At 60.6% G+C, this 18,496-nt stretch overlaps 1 protein-coding gene across 10 annotated transcripts in view; it reads left to right on the top strand.

Moving 5' to 3' along the window:
• RAP1GAP2 (RAP1 GTPase activating protein 2) overlaps positions 1–16,192 on the top strand; it is a 211,038-nt gene extending 194,846 nt beyond the window's left edge. For 6 of the 10 annotated variants that reach the window (XM_036408405.2, XM_036408404.2, XM_036408407.2 and 3 more), the window contains 8 exons: positions 7,605–7,742; positions 9,183–9,301; positions 10,456–10,569; positions 10,771–10,888; positions 11,395–11,521; positions 13,791–13,867; positions 14,273–14,309; positions 15,140–16,191. In XM_036408405.2, the coding sequence (XP_036264298.1) occupies positions 7,605–7,742; positions 9,183–9,301; positions 10,456–10,569; positions 10,771–10,888; positions 11,395–11,521; positions 13,791–13,867; positions 14,273–14,281 (702 nt within the window). In that variant the 3' untranslated portion in view covers positions 14,282–14,309; positions 15,140–16,191. Of the gene's footprint in view, positions 1–7,604; positions 7,743–9,182; positions 9,302–10,455; positions 10,570–10,770; positions 10,889–11,394; positions 11,522–13,790; positions 13,868–14,272; positions 14,310–15,139 lie in introns of all 10 variants that reach the window. The other 4 variants (XM_036408408.2, XM_036408410.2, XR_006739624.1 and 1 more) reach the window with 3 other exon arrangements.
• Positions 16,193–18,496: the final 2,304 nt, after the last annotated feature.

Genomic DNA, 18,496 nt, shown 5'->3' with positions numbered 1-18,496 from the left:
TGCAAAGGGAAGAGCTTTCTAACCAGAATGAGCTGCTAAAATACGTAGTGAGCTCTCTATCCCTGGGAGTATTCAAGTGGAGCTGGGACAGCCGCTTCGCGGGCCTGGCATAAGGAAGACTCATTGTCATGGGCTTGCCAAGTGCTTGCTGGTCCGCACAGCGCTCACATCCAGCCTCTGAGCTGAGCCTGGCTGTTACCCTTTCCGGTTGGCACGGGCCTTGTTATGTCCACTCCCGCACAAGGGGACAGGATGGAGCCACAGGACTGCTGAAACCTTACCCCACTGCCCGGCCGGCGTGGCTCAGTAGCTCAGTGTTGACCCACGAGCCAGGAGGTCATGGTTCGATTCCTGGGCAGGAGGGCTCGTGCTCAGTTTTTGGGCTCAATCCCCAGTAGGGGGCGTGCAGCCTATCGATAATCCTCTCTCATAATTGATGTTTCTATCTCTCTCCCTCTCCCTTCCTCTTTGAAATCAATAAAAACATACTAACAAACCCACAAAAACACCTTACACAGCTCAGAGGTAAAGCCTTGTTCCAAACCCGGGCTTTCCGGTTCTTAGTGTTCTGCTTGGTTTCTAAAGCTGCCGTTTTGGGGACAGGGTGTGAGGGTGAGGCTGGACCTGCCTGTGTTAGAACCCCAGCTGGGTGACCCTGGCCACTGTCTTTCAAGTCTCTGAGCTGCATTAACCACACAGGGATGGCCGACAGGTCCTGCGTGTGGGCATTGCTGGGAGAACTCATGGAAATAGTCTGAAGAGGTTGCATGGCCTGGAGTACAGTCAGTGCCCGGTGAACATGTGTGCTGTCTGCATTGCCCTGTACAGCGAAAGCTTAACCCCCCCCCCCCCACTACCCCTCTGAACCCTCATGGCCATTCCCTTCGCCCTGTGCAAGGCTGGGATTGCGGGTAGAATCGCCGATACCCGATTTCGATAGTTAGGAGTGTCATTTTGCACGTGAGGAAACGGAGACCCGGAGAAACGGAATCACTTGTCCCAAGTCACCCAACAGATTCGGGAATCGAAGCGTGTCTGGCAGACGCCGGGGCGCGTGCTCCCAGTTGCCACATGACACCGCCTCTGGGTCCCAACTCAGTTAAGATTCCACCCACTAGCCTGGCCCGGGCAAGCCTGGGGTCTGCCCCCGTGCCAGGCAGCGGCACGGAGCGCAGGGCAGGGCCTGCTGGCCCCCAGGGCCAGCTGCCGAGATTCCTCACGCGGGCGCGGGCAGGAGCCGGCTGCGTGTCCCGGCTGGTGGGAGATTCCTGGGGCATCTGTCCCAGCCCTGATGGACAGTGGCGGCCAGGGCGAAACGGGAGGAATTGAGATACAGAGGAGGGCGGGGTGGTGGGAGAAGAGGAGTGGGGAGGAAAGAGGGAGCCAGGGCAGCTAGCCCGGCAGAGGGAGGGGTGGACGGGAGACCAGGTAACTAGGAACACCTCCGAGGCTCCGCCCACATCCTGGCAAGCATGTCAGATGCTCCCGGCTCCACAGCAGATGTGATTTGTACACGTCTCGAGCTGTCGCTGACTGCAGACATCTGGTGATTTGTTGCTTTCCGTTTTTGCAGCTTTCTCTCTCCTTTTGGAGTTAATAATAGTTTTTTTCAGTTTTCAAATATTTCTATAACCTGGGAACTCCTGCAGGCCGTGCCCACGGTGCCCAGCGGACAAAACAGCCTGGCAGGTTTCGGGTCTAAAGGCAGTGACCCGAGGCCATGTCCCAGGCCCCTGCCTCTTGGCCGACGCCAGTGGCTTGACTCCCGGGCTTTCCCATGGAGGGACATCTCCAGGCCCTGTCCGTTCCTTGTCTCTGGCCCAGTAATCCAGGGAAGTTTTCTCTTCAGCCCTGACTACTTCCAACCGTGGGCTGAGGACAGTCCCTTCTACCTTCGGCTTCCGCCCGTGTCCGAGGGGCCCTGTGGGGTGAGGGAGGGGCCGTCACGGCCAGTGGCGCAGAGCGAACCTTCCGAGCTCTGCCGGGGATGAGTAGCTTGGTCTCCTCCTCCCGTCGGGACATGAGCTCGTGGCCCTGTGTGTTCCATCCCGGCCTTCGGTGGGCGTCCCGGGCTGTGGTCTGCCCAGCTCAGAAAACGGACTTCAGTTTCCCCATTTCTTCCCGGGCATCTTGGACGGTGCTGTGGTGTCAGGATTATTGTCATTCCTTTGGGCGTTGTGTCTGGACCGCCACGAAGTCCTTGCGAGAGTGGTGCGTGAACTGATTCCAGGAGGAGAGGTTCCTGCTGTCTCTCTCCTTCCTGTCACAGTTCTCGTCCCACAGAAGCACAGAGACATAATCGAGAAGTCCCCAGGCTCACAGCGACCCCAGGTACCCATCCCTGCCTCTGTGGCTGTTTCCCCTCCCCTACAGCTCAAGGACCCTCTGTCCCTCTGTCCTCTGTCCCTCTGTCCCTCTGCCCAGAGCAGACCCGTCGCCGCCCCAGGCTGTGCTCCTGGCCCCTCACACCACATAGAGTAGCTCTTCTCCTCTCCATGTCCGGCTTCCGTTCACGGGCTGTCAGCTTAGTGTTTCTTTCCCGAGAAACAGAACCGTTGGTTCATGGATGCCTAGGCCTGCTTCTGAGGAGCTTGGGGATATTCTCGGGAATCCTCCCGTTCTACAAACACATACACATCTTGCATTGTTAAGTAGCGGATGATATAAAAAATGCTTTTCCAGTCGAGATTAAACTTTGGCAGCGAGACTCACCATTGAAAGACATGAGTACGTGGGCAAGGACCAATGCAGCTGGGGGTCTGTGGACAGAGTCTTGGAGTCTTGCAAGAATAGGTTTAGGTGAAAAACATGTATATTAGTTATTGCTGACAATGTTACAGATGGTCCCGCATTCCTTCCCCCATCGCCCTCCTCCACCCAGAATAGTTTTCTCTTCCGAGCAGCTGGGTATTACTCACATTTGAAAAATATTGATCTCTGAACTGTTGTTCTCAAATGCCGTGCTCAGCCCCTGCCCGCTGTTGAGGTTTCTGTTGGTCCCTGATAAAAGAGAAAGGCAAAATATGTACACAAAGCTTGTGGGAGCCACATTTTGAGAAACCCTGAGTAGCCATGATGAGTAGCCTCTGATGACTTCATGCAGAAGGAGGGCCTGAGGGCCAGAGGAGAGGGTCACCACCAGCCCCAGAACTGGGACAGCGGAGAGCAGGACTGTTGGGTGAATGTCTCCCAGCCTCTGAGGGGCTGGCAGCCGATGCTCTGGTCTGCTCTGACCCCTAGTGGCCGGAGTGCCACTCTGCAAGTAGCTCTGGCAAAGGCAGCTCATGGGATGGAGCTCTGGTTTGTCTGAAAGGAGACATGGAGGGATACTTCCTACTTCCACCAGCCTTCCTCCTTTATTTGTGCTGCTAAAGGGGCAGGAGACCCTGCTTTGGACCTCAGATTCTTCCAATTAGGGGGTCGTCATAGCCGGCAAGAAATTAGCATCTTTCTCTCCGCCGGCCCTGCCTCTGTGGCTTACTTGGTGCAGGTAAGCATGTGTTCCCCTTAGAGTTATCCTTGTGAATTGGGTCCCCCAAGTTGAATTTGTTAGGTGGAAACAATTCACAAAAGCTATTCGTAAAGAAGTGGGGTTTGGGGCAGGCCCGGAGGAGACGGGTTCCCTCTGTGACACTAGCTGGTGTGACACACGCAGACATGCGGGAGTGACTCCATCCCTCTCTTCTCACTCCCCCCACAGTGTGCCGAGGGTTGGGAAACCATGGCGACTCAGGGTGGGGGACAGAACTAGAGGTGACAGAACTCAGAGCATCTGAGGACAGATAGGGATAGTTGTGTGAAGTGTGGAACAGACTAGTCCATGGCGCCAACATCTGGAAATGGTAAGATTTCAGCTTGGTGTGCAGATCTTTTCAAAGGCAGTGAGCAGCCCGTCCCTGGGAAGATGCAGGCAGAGAGGACGTGAGCTGTGGCCTGGATGCGCAGGGTCTAAGTGGGAGAGGGGGCCGGGTCCCCGGAGACCTCCTGACGCCCCGGCAAAGGCTTCATGGGCCTGTCCTCTTCTCTCCTGCCTCCCTCTGTCCACATCGCCGTGCTCTGTATTCTTCTTCGCCCTGTACCTGACTCTCCTGACCGATTTGAAAAAGCTGTGTGTCCAGCTCTACCTCAGATTGACATGTGACATGTCAATGACTTTAGACCATGTCACTGGGTGATTTTGTCCAAACGGAGCCTCATTGTAGGGTTTCGAGGGAGCCATCACCTCTCTTTTCCCATCCCTAAGAGTGGGGAGGAGAGATGACCTTGAGCAAGCAGGTGTCACGCCAGGGATTGGTCATCCATCGTGTCATCCTCACCTGGGGACCATCACCACACTATACAGGGGAGGAGGCTGTCTCAGAGAGGCTCACACGCCGTGCCGGGGAGAACCAGGAGTCAAGCCTCGCACATCCCCGGAGTTCCCCGCCAGCAGCCGCTGTAGCCTCAGACTTACCCCACTGACTCAGCAGCACCATGGGCCTTTGGGGAGACGAGTCCTCCCTGATGTCAGGGGGGCCGAAATCACTTGGTTTCTCGACATCCTCAGTCCATCAGCCAGTTGGATTATATGTCCAAGCTGGGCTGGTTCTTGGGACCCTTTGGTCTGGAGCCCAGGGTCCTGGGTTTGGTCCTGGTTCCATCTCTTACCTTTGGTGTGACCTCACAGCCATTTGCATTTCAGGACCTTTTCTCTGTGACTGCCCTCTCTGTGTCCCAGAGCTGGAAGGATGCAGTAAGATCACGTGTGTGACGCTCCATGGACCAGCTGCCGTCACACAGGGCTCTTTAATCTCCTCCGCAGAGAGGCAGTGAGAAAGCATCCCAACATAAAAGAGCCATTGACATGTCACAGTCGATGACGGTGGTGGTGGCAGCACACATGAGGCACCAATGGATGGAATGAGGTTGAGTTGATGGAGCACGTGACTCGTTTAAGGAAACTCTGTTTATCCAAGGACACCTCCGAGTGGCGCCATGCCTTCCCTGCCTTCAGCTTTCCCATGGGCACATGTCTGACTGATGTTTGGGTGGTGGAATGAAGAGAAGGTGCTGGCTGTTTATCCATGTTGCTGGGAGATGCTCCTCTGTGGTCTAGAAAGAGAGAGAGTTGACGTCCCTCGAGGGGGCGTCTTCGGCTCAGACAGGCCAGGCCAGATGAATGCCATCAGGGATGCACAGCTGATGGGTTCCCTGCCTTGTCCAAGGGGAGCTCACCTCCAGGACCATCATCTTTGCAAACGGCCCTCCTTCCTGAGTCAGCTTCCTCCTCAGGATAGGAAGGCAGGCAGGGTGTGGGCCTCAGCCACTCCTGAGCTTGGCGAATGCCCGACCTTGGGGAGAGCTCCCGGGTTGGGGCAGCATTCCCGCTGCTTTCTCCGGACGACCTTTCCGTAGACTCAGTGCTTCAAGGGAGGGAAGGGCGGCCGTTCCACATAGGTGGACACGCAGAGCGCGGAAGCAGACACATGTGGTTCACGCGTGGGTGTGAGCCAGGCGAGGATGGGGGCAGTGTCCCACCTTTGTCCTTCTGCATGGGTTTTCTGAAGCTGAGGTTCCGAGAACTCCCCGCCTCAGCTGACTCACGCCATGAGGAAGATCCACTAGCTCCCTTCACCGGAAGGCCTAGGTGGCTTGTGGCTCCGTGTGGTCAATGGCGGGCAGATTCTGTCCCCCTGTCCTCTGCCATCCCCATCCTGTCAGCTTCACCCGTAGACTTGACCCCTCACGGCCCCACGGCGGCGGTGATCCTAGGTGCAGAGGTGTCACCTCTTTTGGGAATTGCTGAGGAGGTCTTTCCTTGAAGCCCCCAGGGACGTCTCCTCATGTCCCACTGGCAAAGGCATGGATGAGGTGACTGCCTGAGAGGGCCATGGTTTACTCCTTCGTCCTGTGGAGGAAGAGGGGGCGTTGGGCCGGACGGTGGCTCTGCCAGCAAGGAACATGGCGGGGATGGCTCTTGTATGTGAGCAACTAGTAATGTCTGCATCCGTGAGGCTCTGAGGCCGTGGGGGCCTGGACTTCTGGTTAACAGAGCGGCTCTGGGCCTCTTCCATTGCCCTCAGTTTAGGGATGCCTTGTTCCCCTGCTGACTGGACACTCCTTGGAGGCAGGGCCCATCTCTCCTACGTCTTTGACTCCCCTCCTGCAATTCTTCCTGTTTCTGGCAGTGCTGGGCACACAGGAAGCACGTGACAAGTACTTGCTGTTAAGAAGAAGAGTAGCCACATTGACTAGGTACTTAGTGTGTGCCGGGTGCTCTGCTAAGAGCTTTATAAGTATGGCCACCTGGCCGCATTATCGAAGGACTGAAGGGAAATGATGTGGGGTTTGGGGGGTCCTGGAGAGAAACTTCCCTTCCCAGAACTCCTGTTGTCTTTGAAGGCCTTCAGGACCAGGGAGCATCGTCCTCATGGTCGGTGGGAGCCTCTAGGACTTCCAGTGCCAGGAAATCCTCCCTCAGGTCCAAGTGGGATCTGTCTGCCTCCCTCTAACCTCGAGTCCGGTTCCAGAGCAACGCAGGCGGCCTGCAGAGCCCTGCCGAGCTGTCCGAGAGCAGCCGGCACCTCCCAGCTCTCTCCCTGCCGTGCGCGCAGCAATCTTCATGTTAACTGTTCTCATCCTTGCAGGCACTGGGACCGGTGACTGTCCTGGTTGTCTCCCCCCACCCCTGGACACTGCGCTGTGTACAGATGGGCCCTTCGTTCTTTGGTGGCCCTAAGTGGGCACAGGGCTCCATGCGGCCTGAGCAGCCTGGAGTCTGAGCGTGCCTGTCCTGTGTTGGCAGCGGCACCAGCTGCGGGCTCATCGTTAGCCGCTGCCGAGTGTGGTGTGGCTCAGTGTACGGACCCGGAAGTGCTCTGGCCACAGGGCACCAACTGGGAACATATACTAAGTTGTACCAGGCGCACTTCGGGGTGACAGCAGAAGGGATACCCAGTGTTTGTTTGTTTGTTTATTTATTTATTAATATATTTTATTGATTTTCTACAGAGAGGAAGAGCGAGGGATAGAGAGTTAGAAACATCGATGAGAGAGAAATATCGATCAGCTGCCTCTTACACACCCCCTACTGGGGATGTGCCCACAACTAGGGTACATGCTCTTGACCGGAATCGAACCCGGGACCTTTCAGTGCGCAGGCCGACGCTCTATCCACTGAGCCAAACCGGTTTTGGAGGGATGCCTAGTATTTAAATATAGGAGGACGCTTCGTTTTCTGCTGCTTGGACCGTGTCATTCCTGATCTGCAGATGAGGAAGCTCAGGCTTGGTCAGTTCTCCGAGCCTCGCTTTCCGTCCCTCTAACAACCTTTGTCCACCTCGCAGGGCATCTGGGGCACTGACCCCTCAGACTCCTCTGTCCAGTACCCTCCCTCGCCTCTGCCTGCAGAGCACCACAGGCCCAGAGCCTGTGAAAGCCCTCTGCAGACTGTAGTGATTAGCATGTAGGCGAGAGAGAGAGAGAGAGAGAGAGAGAGAGAGAGAGAGAGAGAGAGAGGAGCGAGGAGAGCCTGGCGTGTGTCTACAGATCCCACTGAGGCAGTGGGGTCATCTGGAGAGGCCTGGCTCCAACCCTCAGGCCCCGCTCCCCTGCTGTCCCCACAGAGGGCCATCCGTGTGCGCAGCCACTCCATGGAGACCATGGTGACCAGCCAGAAGAAGCCGCACGGCGGGGGCCTCCCCGGCAGCCTCAGCGGCGGCATCTCCCACAACAGCGTGGAGGTCACCAAGACCACCTTCTCGGTGAGTGTCTGCAGGCCCTGGGGTCCCCCAGGCCGTGGTGGGGGGAGGGGTGTGTTCACCCAGGCCTGGGCCAGGGGATCAGCAGGGCGAGCTGGATGATGGGGAGGGAGACTGAGGCTGCCTAGGCCCGACCCCCACCCCCCAGCCAGGCAGCACTGGCGGCTGGCGCAGACCGGAGCCCACCTGTTGTCCTGCTCTCTGAGTTTCCTTGTCGCCTGGGCCTCCTCAGGACCAGCCCGTGAGAGGGCCCTGCCTTTGTTATTCCTGATGACACGCAGCTGCCCCCGCCTGCTGTGCACCGGGCACTGAGCGAAGTAACTCCTGGGTCCCTGTGACACTGAGGGAGGTGCTGAGTGCTCTCCTTCGCACATGGGCGGAAGGGGAGGCCCCGAGGGGTTAGGTAATTTGCTGGAGGTCACCCAGCGAAGCCAGAAGGACTGGGATTTGGGTGTACATCGCCCAGATCCTAAGTCTCCGCTCTTCATCGCTGTATGTACAGCTCTAAGAGAGGACAGCCCGGCCGGCCCAGGGGTTTGGGTCTGGTCAGCTTGCACCAGGAGCTGGCCAGGTGCGGGGACCAGAGTCCCTCCTTCTGTAAAGCGAAGGGGCTTTGTATTTGTGCACGTTGGGGTTTTCTTGCCCTTTTTTGTACTAGTAGAACACACCGACCACGGCACTGACCACTGGTATTGTAAACGATCGTGTATGATGCATTTGAGGGTCTGGGAAGGGATCGGGGCAGGGCACTTACCTCCAACCTGTGGGTGAGACCGAGGCCCAGAGAATTCTCCCACTTTTTGCCCAAGGTTGCACCATGTGCAAACGGCGAACATGGGGCCTGCCTGGCTTAGAGGCCTGGGGGGCGCCCGTCCCCACCTCCCATTCTGCTGCCCTCCCCCGCCGGCATCTCCCGCGCGCGGCAGAAGCAGAGCCACATGCGTGGCAGCCCCCTGTGGGTGCCTGCCTGAGGGTGCGTGTGGACCGCATGCTGTCCTGTCGGGGATTTGTGACCCAGACCCAGTGCCCTCGCCCCTCCTCTCCTCCACGTCCTCCTCAGTAAAGCGAGAAATTGCACCGGGTCGCTCCCAGGACTCTCTCAGCTTTTGGGTCCCAGTCTGTGACCCCCCTCGGTCATTCTGTCCTCTCAGTACGTGGGTTCTCCTTAGGGTGGCCCTGACCCCACGTTCCTCCAAGGATTCTGTTCTAGCGGATTGTTACCTGGGGCCATAAGCATTGGGCTAAGAACATGGGAAAACACGCCTTCCCTGCAGGCGGCTTGGGCCGACAGACCCCACCCTTCCCAGCTGTCGTGTTTCCGGGGTCCCTCCAGACCAGTTGTGGGGTGGGAGGAGGTGCCCAGGCTCTGTGGACCGGAAAGGGGGTGAAGGGAAGGGACCGGGTGTGGGGAGTGAGCGCTCATGTTGGCGGTTGCCTTGGCAGCCTCCGGTGGCGGCGGCAACTGCGAAGAACCAGTCGCGGAGCCCCATCAAGCGGAGGTCGGGGCTCTTCCCCCGTCTGCACACGGGCTCTGAAGGCCAAGGGGACAGCCGGACACGGAGGTGAGTGTCCAGCCTGGCCTGGGTGGGCGCCCTCGGAGGGCTGCGGGCAGCGTCAGCTTCGAGCTATGGCTTCCTTCGAACCCTGGTCCCCACATCAGGCCCCCATGTCCCCATCACTCATTCAGTGCTTCCTCCCCCTTGTCCCCGTCACTCATTCAGTGCTTCCTCCCCCTTGTCCCCGTCACTCATTCAGTGCTTCCTCCCCTATGTCCCTGTCACTCATTCAATGCTTCCTCCCCTATGTCCCTGTCACTCATTCAGTGCTTCCTCCCCTATGTCCCCATCACTCATTCAGTGCTTCCTCCCCTATGTCCCTGTCACTCATTCAGTGCTTCCTCCCCTATGTCCCTGTCACTCATTCAGTGCTTCCTCCCCTATGTCCCTGTCACTCATTCAGTGCTTCCTCCCTCATGTCCCTGTCACTCATTCAGTGCTTCCTCCCCTATGTCCCCGTCACTCATTCAGTGCTTCCTCCCCTATGTCCCTGTCACTCATTCAGTGCTTCCTCCCTCATGTCCCCCTTTGAGCCGCACTGTTTAAGTGAGTGAGTTGTATGCGGATTGTATGTCCATGAAGCTGTCATGAACATAAAAGTACATTAGGGACAGGGCCCCAACAGTGGGCACTGAGCAACTGGTGGGCAGGTTTGCGGCATTTGTTAAGCTGTGGAAGGGAAGCCGTGGCCCTGGCTGGGAGCAGCCTGTTTGCCCAGAAGCCCTTCCCAGCTATCAGCACACGCATCCGGGAGCCATTTGTGGTCTGTGTGAAGGGCGCCCCCTGGCCTTCTGCAGCAGCCGAGGCCCCGCGGGGTGCGTGTGCGCTGGCTGTGATGCTGGATGGCCCAGACCTCACTCCACTCCCTCTGTGGCCTGCCCTTACCTAGAGCTCTGCCAGCTGGGATGGACTTGGGCTCGGGGGCATCAAGCCAGGACTCCTGCCTGGTAGCTCTGGACCCTCACCCAGGAGCCTGCAGGGGAGGGACCTGGCAAAGCAGAAAGCCCTGTTCTCTGAGGGGGCGTGGGTGGGAGAGGTGGCCTGGTGGCTGTGCTTTGTCGGGGATGCTGTGACCCCACAGGCCCCCTTGGTGCAGTCTCGGGCCTGGGTGAGGTGGGAGTGGGGAACCGGCTCACCCCTCTTCATCCTCATCTCTTCAGTGACAGTGCATCCAGCAACCCCAAGACTGTGGACGGCGGGCACTCTTCGCAGGAGATAAAGTCCGAGACCTCGTCCAACCCCAGCTCCCCGGAGATCTGTCCCAGCAAGGAGAAGTAAGAGTGCGGCCGGGAGGCCGGGAGGCCGGCTCTCGCCCCGCGGGCCCTGGAATGGGTCTCTGCTCCGACACCTCCCGCTTGGGGGACTCCCTGGGACGCACCAGCCAGCAGGCAGGGCATGGGGAGACACTCTGTCTCTGGGGTCCTGCCCTGCCTCGGCCCCCTCGTGTGACCAGGGCCGCCTTCCCGCCCCTGCAGGCCCTTCATGAAGCTGAAGGAGAACGGCCGGGCCAACATCTCCCGCTCCTCCTCCAGCACCAGCAGCTTCAGCAGCACGGCCGGGGAGGGCGAGGCCATGGAGGAGTGTGACAGTGGGGTAGGTGCGGCCTGGCCAGCCTGGCCGTGGGGAGGCCCACCGCTCCTCCATGTGTTAAAACAGCTCCTGGTGGCAGAGCCCCTCCAGGCTTAGAGGGAGGGGGGGAGGGGGCAGGCGGCGCTGGAGGGAGTATGGAAGCAAGAGGTGACCCACTCAGCCGTTTCCACCCTCTGGGAGCGGCGGTTTGGGGTCTCCCTGGGGTGACAGGGGAGCAGCAGCGGCAGAGGGTCAGAGGTCAGGCTGAGCGTGTCCCTGCCGTGGGGTTCTGGGACGGTGAGGAGAGAGATCAGCGCTGCCTGAGTGTGGTCAGGGGCCCTGCCTGGGGCTGGAGGGAGCCAGGGCTGAGGCCGCGGGAGGAAAGAGCGTGTCCACGTGGGCACTGGGGGGCCGTGGGGGGCCGTGGGGGGAAGTGGGGGGCCGTGGAGGCCGTGGGGGGCCGTGGGGGTCAGGGGCTGCCAGGTCTGCTGAGGGTGGGCCCGCCTCGCTCACCCAGCCTCTCTCCCCAGAGCAGCCAGCCGTCCACAACCTCGCCCTTCAAGCAGGAGGTGTTTGTCTACAGCTCGTCCCCAAGCAGCGAGAGCCCCAGCCTGGGGGCGGCCACCACGCCCATCATCATGAGCCGGAGCCCGACAGGTTGGTGTGTGCCCCGTGGCCGGGCCCTGAGCACTGTGTGTGGGGCGCCAGCCCGGCGTCCGGAACTGGCGGGTCTCGGTCCAACCCCGGTGTGAGGCCTCGAACGCCGGTCCCTCACTGCGTCTGCCCCGCATCCGCCTTTGGGGCCTGTTCTCATCCTCCCGTTACTCCCGGGAATGAGCTCAGAGAGGCCGAGTTCCTTCCACGGACCTCTCGCCCCTCCCCATCTCCGACTCGGGGCCCCCATCACAGCGATGGTCCTCCGAGTGCAGGTGCCGGTGGGGAGAGCGCTGCAGGTGGAGGGAACAGCACATGAGAGGCCCGCAGGGAACTGAGAGGCTGTGATCTGGAACCACACGTGGGTCAGGGGGCTGGAGTTCACAATGGTGGCAGGACAGGTGAGAGAGGGGACAGTGGTTAGGGGCCAGGGCCAGGGGGACAGGGGACAGGTGAGAGGGGACAGTGGTTAGGGGATGGGGACAGGGGGACAGGGGACAGGTGAGAGGGGACAGTGGTTAGGGGACAGGGCCAGGGGGACAGGGGAGAGGGGAGACAGTGTTAGGGGCCAGGGCCAGGGGTTCAGGGGACAGGTGAGAGGAGGCCATGGTTAGGGGCCAGGGCCAGGGGTTCAGGGGACAGATGAGAGGAGGCCATGTTTAGGGGCCAGGGCCAGGGGGACAGGGGACAGGTGAGAGGGGAGGCCGTGGTTAGGGGACAGGGCCAGGGGGACAGGAGAAGGTGAGAAGGAGGCCATGGTTAGGGGACAGGGCCAGGGGGACAGGGGAGAGGGGAGACAGTGTTAGGGGCCAGGGCCAGGGGTTCAGGGGACAGGTGAGAGGAGGCCATGGTTAGGGGCCAGGGCCAGGGGTTCAGGGGACAGATGAGAGGAGGCCATGTTTAGGGGCCAGGGCCAGGGGGACAGGGGACAGGTGAGAGGGGACAGTGGTTAGGGGACAGGGCCAGGGGGACAGGAGAAGGTGAGAAGGAGGCCATGGTTAGGGGACAGGGCCAGGGCTGCTCCTGGTGAGGATCTGGGCTCTGTCCTGCAGGCAGTGGGAGCCATGGGGAGGTCTTAAGTCTCTGAGGGTTCCTAAGCAGAGAAGCGCCATCTGGGGTTGAGAAAGACCGTTTTGTGGCTGCAGCAGGGCCAGGAGAAGGACTGGTGGGAGCAGGTGCAGGGGGAAGATCCGAGAGGGTCACGGTGAGTGGTGGGGGTGATGGGCATGGATTGTGGGGTGAGGGAGCATTGGATTGGAGAGAAGCCAAGGAGGTAAATCTTCGGGGCTCAGTAGCGGGGGCTTCAGAGAGAGCAAGGAGTCTGGGCCTTGGGGTCCTGGGATCCCTGCAGTTGGACAGAGTAGGAGGAGCGGCTCTGGGGAGAGGGTGAAGGTTGGCACCTGAGGGGCATGTGCCTGGCAGGCACTGATGGGCTCTGTGGGTGCCCAGAAGTCAGAGCCTTGGTCCCGCCCTCCGGGAGGGCAGCACGGTGGGGTGAGGGCAAGCACAGGACCCTGGTCCACCACTGACGAGCGATGTGACACTGGACACGTTCCTCAGCCTTCCCAGGCCTCAAATACCGGGAGAACTTTCCGTGTTATTCGTAATGCTATAGACACATACGCTTCCACGTTGCGTCTATATTACTAATATTCTCTCCATCAGTTTCTGAAGTCTCGGCAACAAAACAGCAGATCAAGTTGATTTGTAGCATCTGCTGATCTCAAGCCACCGACGTGACTGACGTAAATAACCTTAAAAGAATAGGGAATGGTAAAATACAGTGAAATAACGAGGAAGCGATGGCTTTTGAGTATTTATTACCTTTGACGAATATCACTTAATTCTAAGCTTATAATTGATTTTTTAAAATTAATCCTCACTGGAAGATATTTTTTCCATTGATATTTTTTTTAGAGAGAGTGGAAAGGAGGGAGGAAGAAAGAGAGAGGGAGAGGAACATTGATGTGAGAGAAATACATTGATGGGTTGCCTCCTGCATATGCCTCAAAGTAGGGCCGGGGATCAAACCTGCAACCCAGGGACATGCCCCTGACAAGGAATAGTGCAGGCTGCGGCTCTAACCATTGAGCACACAAACCAGGGCTAAGCTTGTGACTGTGTGTGTAACAAGCAGCTCACGACATTTGTAAAAATGTAAGGGTTGGCTCTTGTGAATTGATGCGTCTGATAGTGTCTCCCTGCCCAGTCCCCCAGCAGCCCCTGCCTGCCACAGCCTCACCCTCTCCTTGGGCATTCTTCTTTCTCCTAGATGCCAAAGGCAGAAATTCCCCGAGGTCAAACCTGAAATTCCGCTTTGATAAGCTCAGCCACGCGAGCTCCAGTGCAGTAAGGACCTAGGGGTGTGGGGGCGTCAGGGGGAGCCTCCTGCATCCCACATCCCACCCTCTTCCCAGCCAGCCTTCCTTCCTGGGGCCTGTCACAGTGGGGCAGGGGGGGGGGGCGGGGGGTTTGGAGGAACCTCTGGTCCCATGGGGGTGGGGGGGGTGAGGCTGTGGGTCCCGCGTGGTGCGGGCAGCAGCCTGGGGGTCGCCAGCCACCTCTGCCTCGCGCCCCGTGTGAGAGCCACACCCTCGGACACACAGACGTGAGCTGTGAACCGTTGGCTCCTGGGGCCTCGGATCCCTTCTGAGCTGCCCGGAGAGCGGAGAGCTGGGCGCGCGGAAGGTGCCGTCGGCAGGGGTTATGTTGCCTCGTTTTATAAAACTCTCACATGGGTTTTCCTTGGAACAGGGTCACTAATGCGAAGAGGAGACTTCGCCTGTCAAAGGTGGGTCAGGTGTTTGTTCTGCGGTGGCCGCGGGGCCTGCTGACCCAACACTGTCCCGAGGCCCTGCCGGCCGGGAGGGTAGTCGCCTCTTCTGAAGCCTCTGTGCTGGGCCGGGATGGGAGGGAGACGGCGGCCTCCGTGTGGATGGGAAGGTTGTGTGGGTCTGGGCCGGACTCACTGAGTCGGTCCCCTTGCCCCAGAGGAGCCTGGCTGGGCCAGTCCCCCAGCGCTGCTTCCTCTCCTGGAGGGAGAGGCGTCCGTCCGTCCGTCAGCCCCTGCCTCTCTGCCATCAGCGGCCTTTCCCAGGGCCCTGGGCTGAGCTCTCCTCCCCGGGTGCCCAGAGACGCCTCAGCACCCTAACCACTGCGCCGCCCGAGGGAGGACCCTGCTGGCAGCCACAGCCAGTCCGGGGCAGGCAGGAGAGTGTGGCTTTCAGCAGATCAGGCCTGGGCCCAGCTCCCCCCCGAGGCCCGAACGTGTGCTGGTGAATTAGCAGAGATCCCCTGATTCCCCCTGCTACGGGGCTGCAGGGCTGAGGTTCCAGTTGGGACCAAGGGGAGGAGGGGCAGAGCTGAGCCCATTTGCACAAACCTCATCTGTAAAAAGGCAGGTGAGCTGGGGGTGCCGGCACACTCACTCCCATCCTGCACCGCAGACCCTGCTCACCAGGTTCCCGCCGACGCCAGCCTGCTCTGCGGTCTGACGCCGGGCGCCCTGGGTGGGCCCCTCCTGTCCCAGCATATCCACGGGCTATGGCCGTGGGCACCCGTGTCCGCCCTTCCTTCCTCCACCCAGTGTCTGATCGCCTCCCCCCTTCTTGTCTCCTCCAGGGAACCCCGATTCTGTCTTGGAGAAGGCTCCGATCCCAGCAGTCTGGGGGTGCCATTCACTACTCTGACCGTCACAGGCCTGTGGCTCCGTCGGCCACCTGCTCGCCAGACCGACCAGCTACCTGTCCCAGTGCCCCGACCGGCACAGCCCCGCCCGCTCCTTTGCCAAGACACCCTGCCAGCCCCTCGCCCTCTCTGGACAAGGCCTCATTCCTCCGGGCTTCCCTTCTCCTGATCCCTCACGTGCTGTGTGTCTGGGTCACTTGTTACCTCGTTTTTGTCTGCGGCAGCCAGCGTTGGGTGAACGGGGGGTCTTGGTACTGGGGACTCAGAGAGCCGAGAGGCCGAGCCTGGTGGGGGTGGGGGGAGAGCAAAGGGTCCTGCGAAGAGGCATTTTGTGAGCTGGAGGGAGCACTTTTCCAGGAGCCGACTCTGTAGCTCCTTGAAGATGTCGGCTGGTGGAAGCCAGCTCTGTCGCTCCCACGTTTCTGGAGCTCCCAACATCTGTTTGCGTCTGTGCTAGGAGCTTCTTCCCCCCTGCCCACAGCAGCTGCCGGCCGGGGCCTCTGTCCCTGCTGCCTGGGCCTGGCCTGGTGAAGCTGCCCCAGGGCTGGGCGTGTGGGAGCGGCCTCGTTCACGCAGGCTCCCGTGGGGTTGCTGTGGGAGAGGCCGGAGCCAGTCTCTCCTTTGGAGCAGATGCTTTTTCCACGGAGGGGTGGGTGCCAGGAGAGGAGGCGCTGGGAGGGAGCGAGGCAGTGAGCGCCTGGGCCTCGGCTGGAGACCCTGAGACCCAGGCCAGGCCAGGATCCCTGTCCCTGCTGGTGGCGGAGGTTCGTAGGTTCGTTGGTGAGAGCGGGGAGGGGAGATGGGAGGACTCAGGTGCAGTCAGGCCTTGGCGAGGAGGGAGGACTCAGGTGAGGAGAAGGGGCAGCTCCTTCTGCGTTTATGTTCTGGGATCTCTGGGATGTCCAGTGCTGCCTGGGGGCTGTGCCCTTTGTCTGTCAGGCTCAATCTCCGACCCCCTCTCCTCTCCCCCTTTCCCACGGCGGGTGTACAGCTGCCACACGGTGGGATTCCTGCAGCCCGGGCCCCGGCTGGTGCAGCTGAAACACCGCCTGCCAGGGCCCTCAGCCACAGCCACCGCCCGGGGTGAGCCAGCGTGCTCTCTGCGGGCAGCCCCCTCCTGGCTGCTCCCGCCCCGAGTCCTCGGTGGGGGTTTCCGGGTGTCCTCCAGGTAGAGCGGAGTCTGAGGAGCAGACCCTCGGAGGTGCCTTGGTTTCAAGTGCACCCGGGCCCCTGGGCCTCGGGCGGCCGGGGCGTTGACGGGCAGCGGGCAGGGTTCTCCAGCCCAGTCAGTGCTTCATCTGCTTCGGATCTGGGCTTCTTCCTGAGCCAAGGCCTATAAGCATCACACCTGCTTCTGGGGCCACGTCCCCGCTGTGTTGGCAGGGAGAGCAAAGCCTCGGCCCTTTGTCCCCCGCGCAGGTGGGCCCTGTGGGACCCCGTCTGCAGGCCGCGGGGCCTCTCCCCTCACACCGGCTGGGAGACGTGTTCACGTAAAGCCGTAGCCCCGTGGAGTTTGTTCCAGTCAGAAGGTCAGCAGACGTCTGCGTGGCGCTGATTAAATGTTCCCGCAGCGGCACCGAGAGCTGCAGGTCCTGGCGGCGCCCGCTGGCTGGGTTTCTGGAGGAACTTGGAAGGTCCAATTGCATTTCTTTAAAAACAACCCCAGGCTCTGGCTTGCTTCTCTGGAGAGCTGGTGTTTGCAGCTGCTGGGTGGTGGTGCTGTGCTCGTGGTCGGGGCGGGAGGGGTGGAGGGTGGGGGGGGCGGGGGGGGCGGGGGTCCTCTGGGGTTTCCAGGGAGTCCCTATTCTGTCCTGCTTGGGAACCTCATACCCACCTTCCCCCACCGCTCGCCCCCCACCTCCCCCTTCAGACCCCGCCTTTCTGGAGGGCCTTGCTCCTGCCTCTGAGCCCGGGGCCAGGCGGGCTGGGCGTGTCCCGGAAGCCAAGAGGCACAGGTCCTGCCCCTGGAATCGCAGGCTGAGCAGTGGGTCTGCCCTCTGCTCACGGGGTGCCTGGGAAGGATCTGAAGGGTCCCTCCCTCTGAGTCTGCGTCACCATCTTTAACAAGTCCATCCTGTAGCTTCCAGAGTTTAATGGCCAGGGTGAGGGGGGAGGAGAGGGGCCCACAGCCGCCCCCGCCCTCGGACCACGGGGCAGGCAGCTCGCGTGCCTGGACAGTCTCCTTGCACCTGCTCTGGCCTCAGATGTCTTTCCTTTTATTGCTGCGCCCAGTCTTGGGGCTCAGAGATGTGCAGAAGCCTCATGGGTCCTTGTGACTAGACTCGCCCCCATGGTGCTCATGCTGGTACCCGAGGGGCTCCCCCCCCGCCCCCACACAGAGGAGGAGTGTTTCCCGCTCGCCCCTCTGGCTCCGGAGGACACTGCCTGTGGGCTCTGCGGGCACCCGGGTGCCTCTGCTCAGACGATGCTTAAAAACAAGGCGGGAAGAGCTGCTGCGAGGTCTCGGCTGGGGTTTCTGTCATGAGTGTTTCCTGAGGACGATTCCGTGGTTCAGCCTTGCTGGGAGCATCTTGCTGTCCGTGCCTCCTGGGCTTCTTTTAGCATCGAATCCAGCCAGTGCATCGTCCGGAGGAGAAGCCGCAGCCCCTGGGAGGGGAGCGTCACTTGTGAGGCCCCCTAACCAGCCAGCGGCAAAGCCGGGCCGAGGGCACGCAGCCCAGGCCTGTTCCCGGCACCGCCCTCGTGGCAGCGGGTGCCGGGGACATGAGCTGTGGGAGCTGAGGAGCTGGGTCTGGGCCCTGGCTGGGGGTGTGAGCCGCCCAGGGTGCTGGTGGGGCTGTCCCAGGGTGCTGGGGCCCTGGGGCTCTGGGTGCAGCTTCAGGCCTGGAAGATGGGGCGGGAAGACAGATCTCAGTGGCTTGTTCCCCTGTGACATCGGCCCTTCACCTCCGGGTGTCAGGGAGGTGGAGGCCAGGGCGTCGTCGACGCAGTCATCCGGCCCTCCGTTTCCTCCTTTTCAGCTAAGAAAACCCTTCGATTCTCCCCGATCCTTAAGCCACGTTGGTTAGTAAACATGTAGACGCAGGTGACCGGGTGGGACGGGAGGGAGCCAGCTTCGGCTTCTCGCCCTGACGGTTTAAGGTGCCAACGCAAACACTACCTTCTTCACTCAGTCGTGAGGCGCCAGAGGCGGGTCGGTGGTGGTGGTGGTGGGGGGTGGCTGGGGTTCAGGCAGATCTTAGGGCTGCAGGTGTCTGGCAGGGACCTGGCCGCTCAGGACCCCACGGCTCCTCCCAGCCTCTGGCCACCCCTCCCTCAGGGCGAGGTGGG

Source organism: Pipistrellus kuhlii, unplaced genomic scaffold, assembly GCF_014108245.1.
Source record: "Pipistrellus kuhlii isolate mPipKuh1 unplaced genomic scaffold, mPipKuh1.p scaffold_m20_p_39, whole genome shotgun sequence".
NCBI classification, from domain to species: Eukaryota; Metazoa; Chordata; class Mammalia; order Chiroptera; family Vespertilionidae; genus Pipistrellus; species Pipistrellus kuhlii.
The sequence above is the reverse complement of the archived record's forward strand: the minus strand, read 5'-3'. Positions and strand labels throughout refer to the sequence as shown.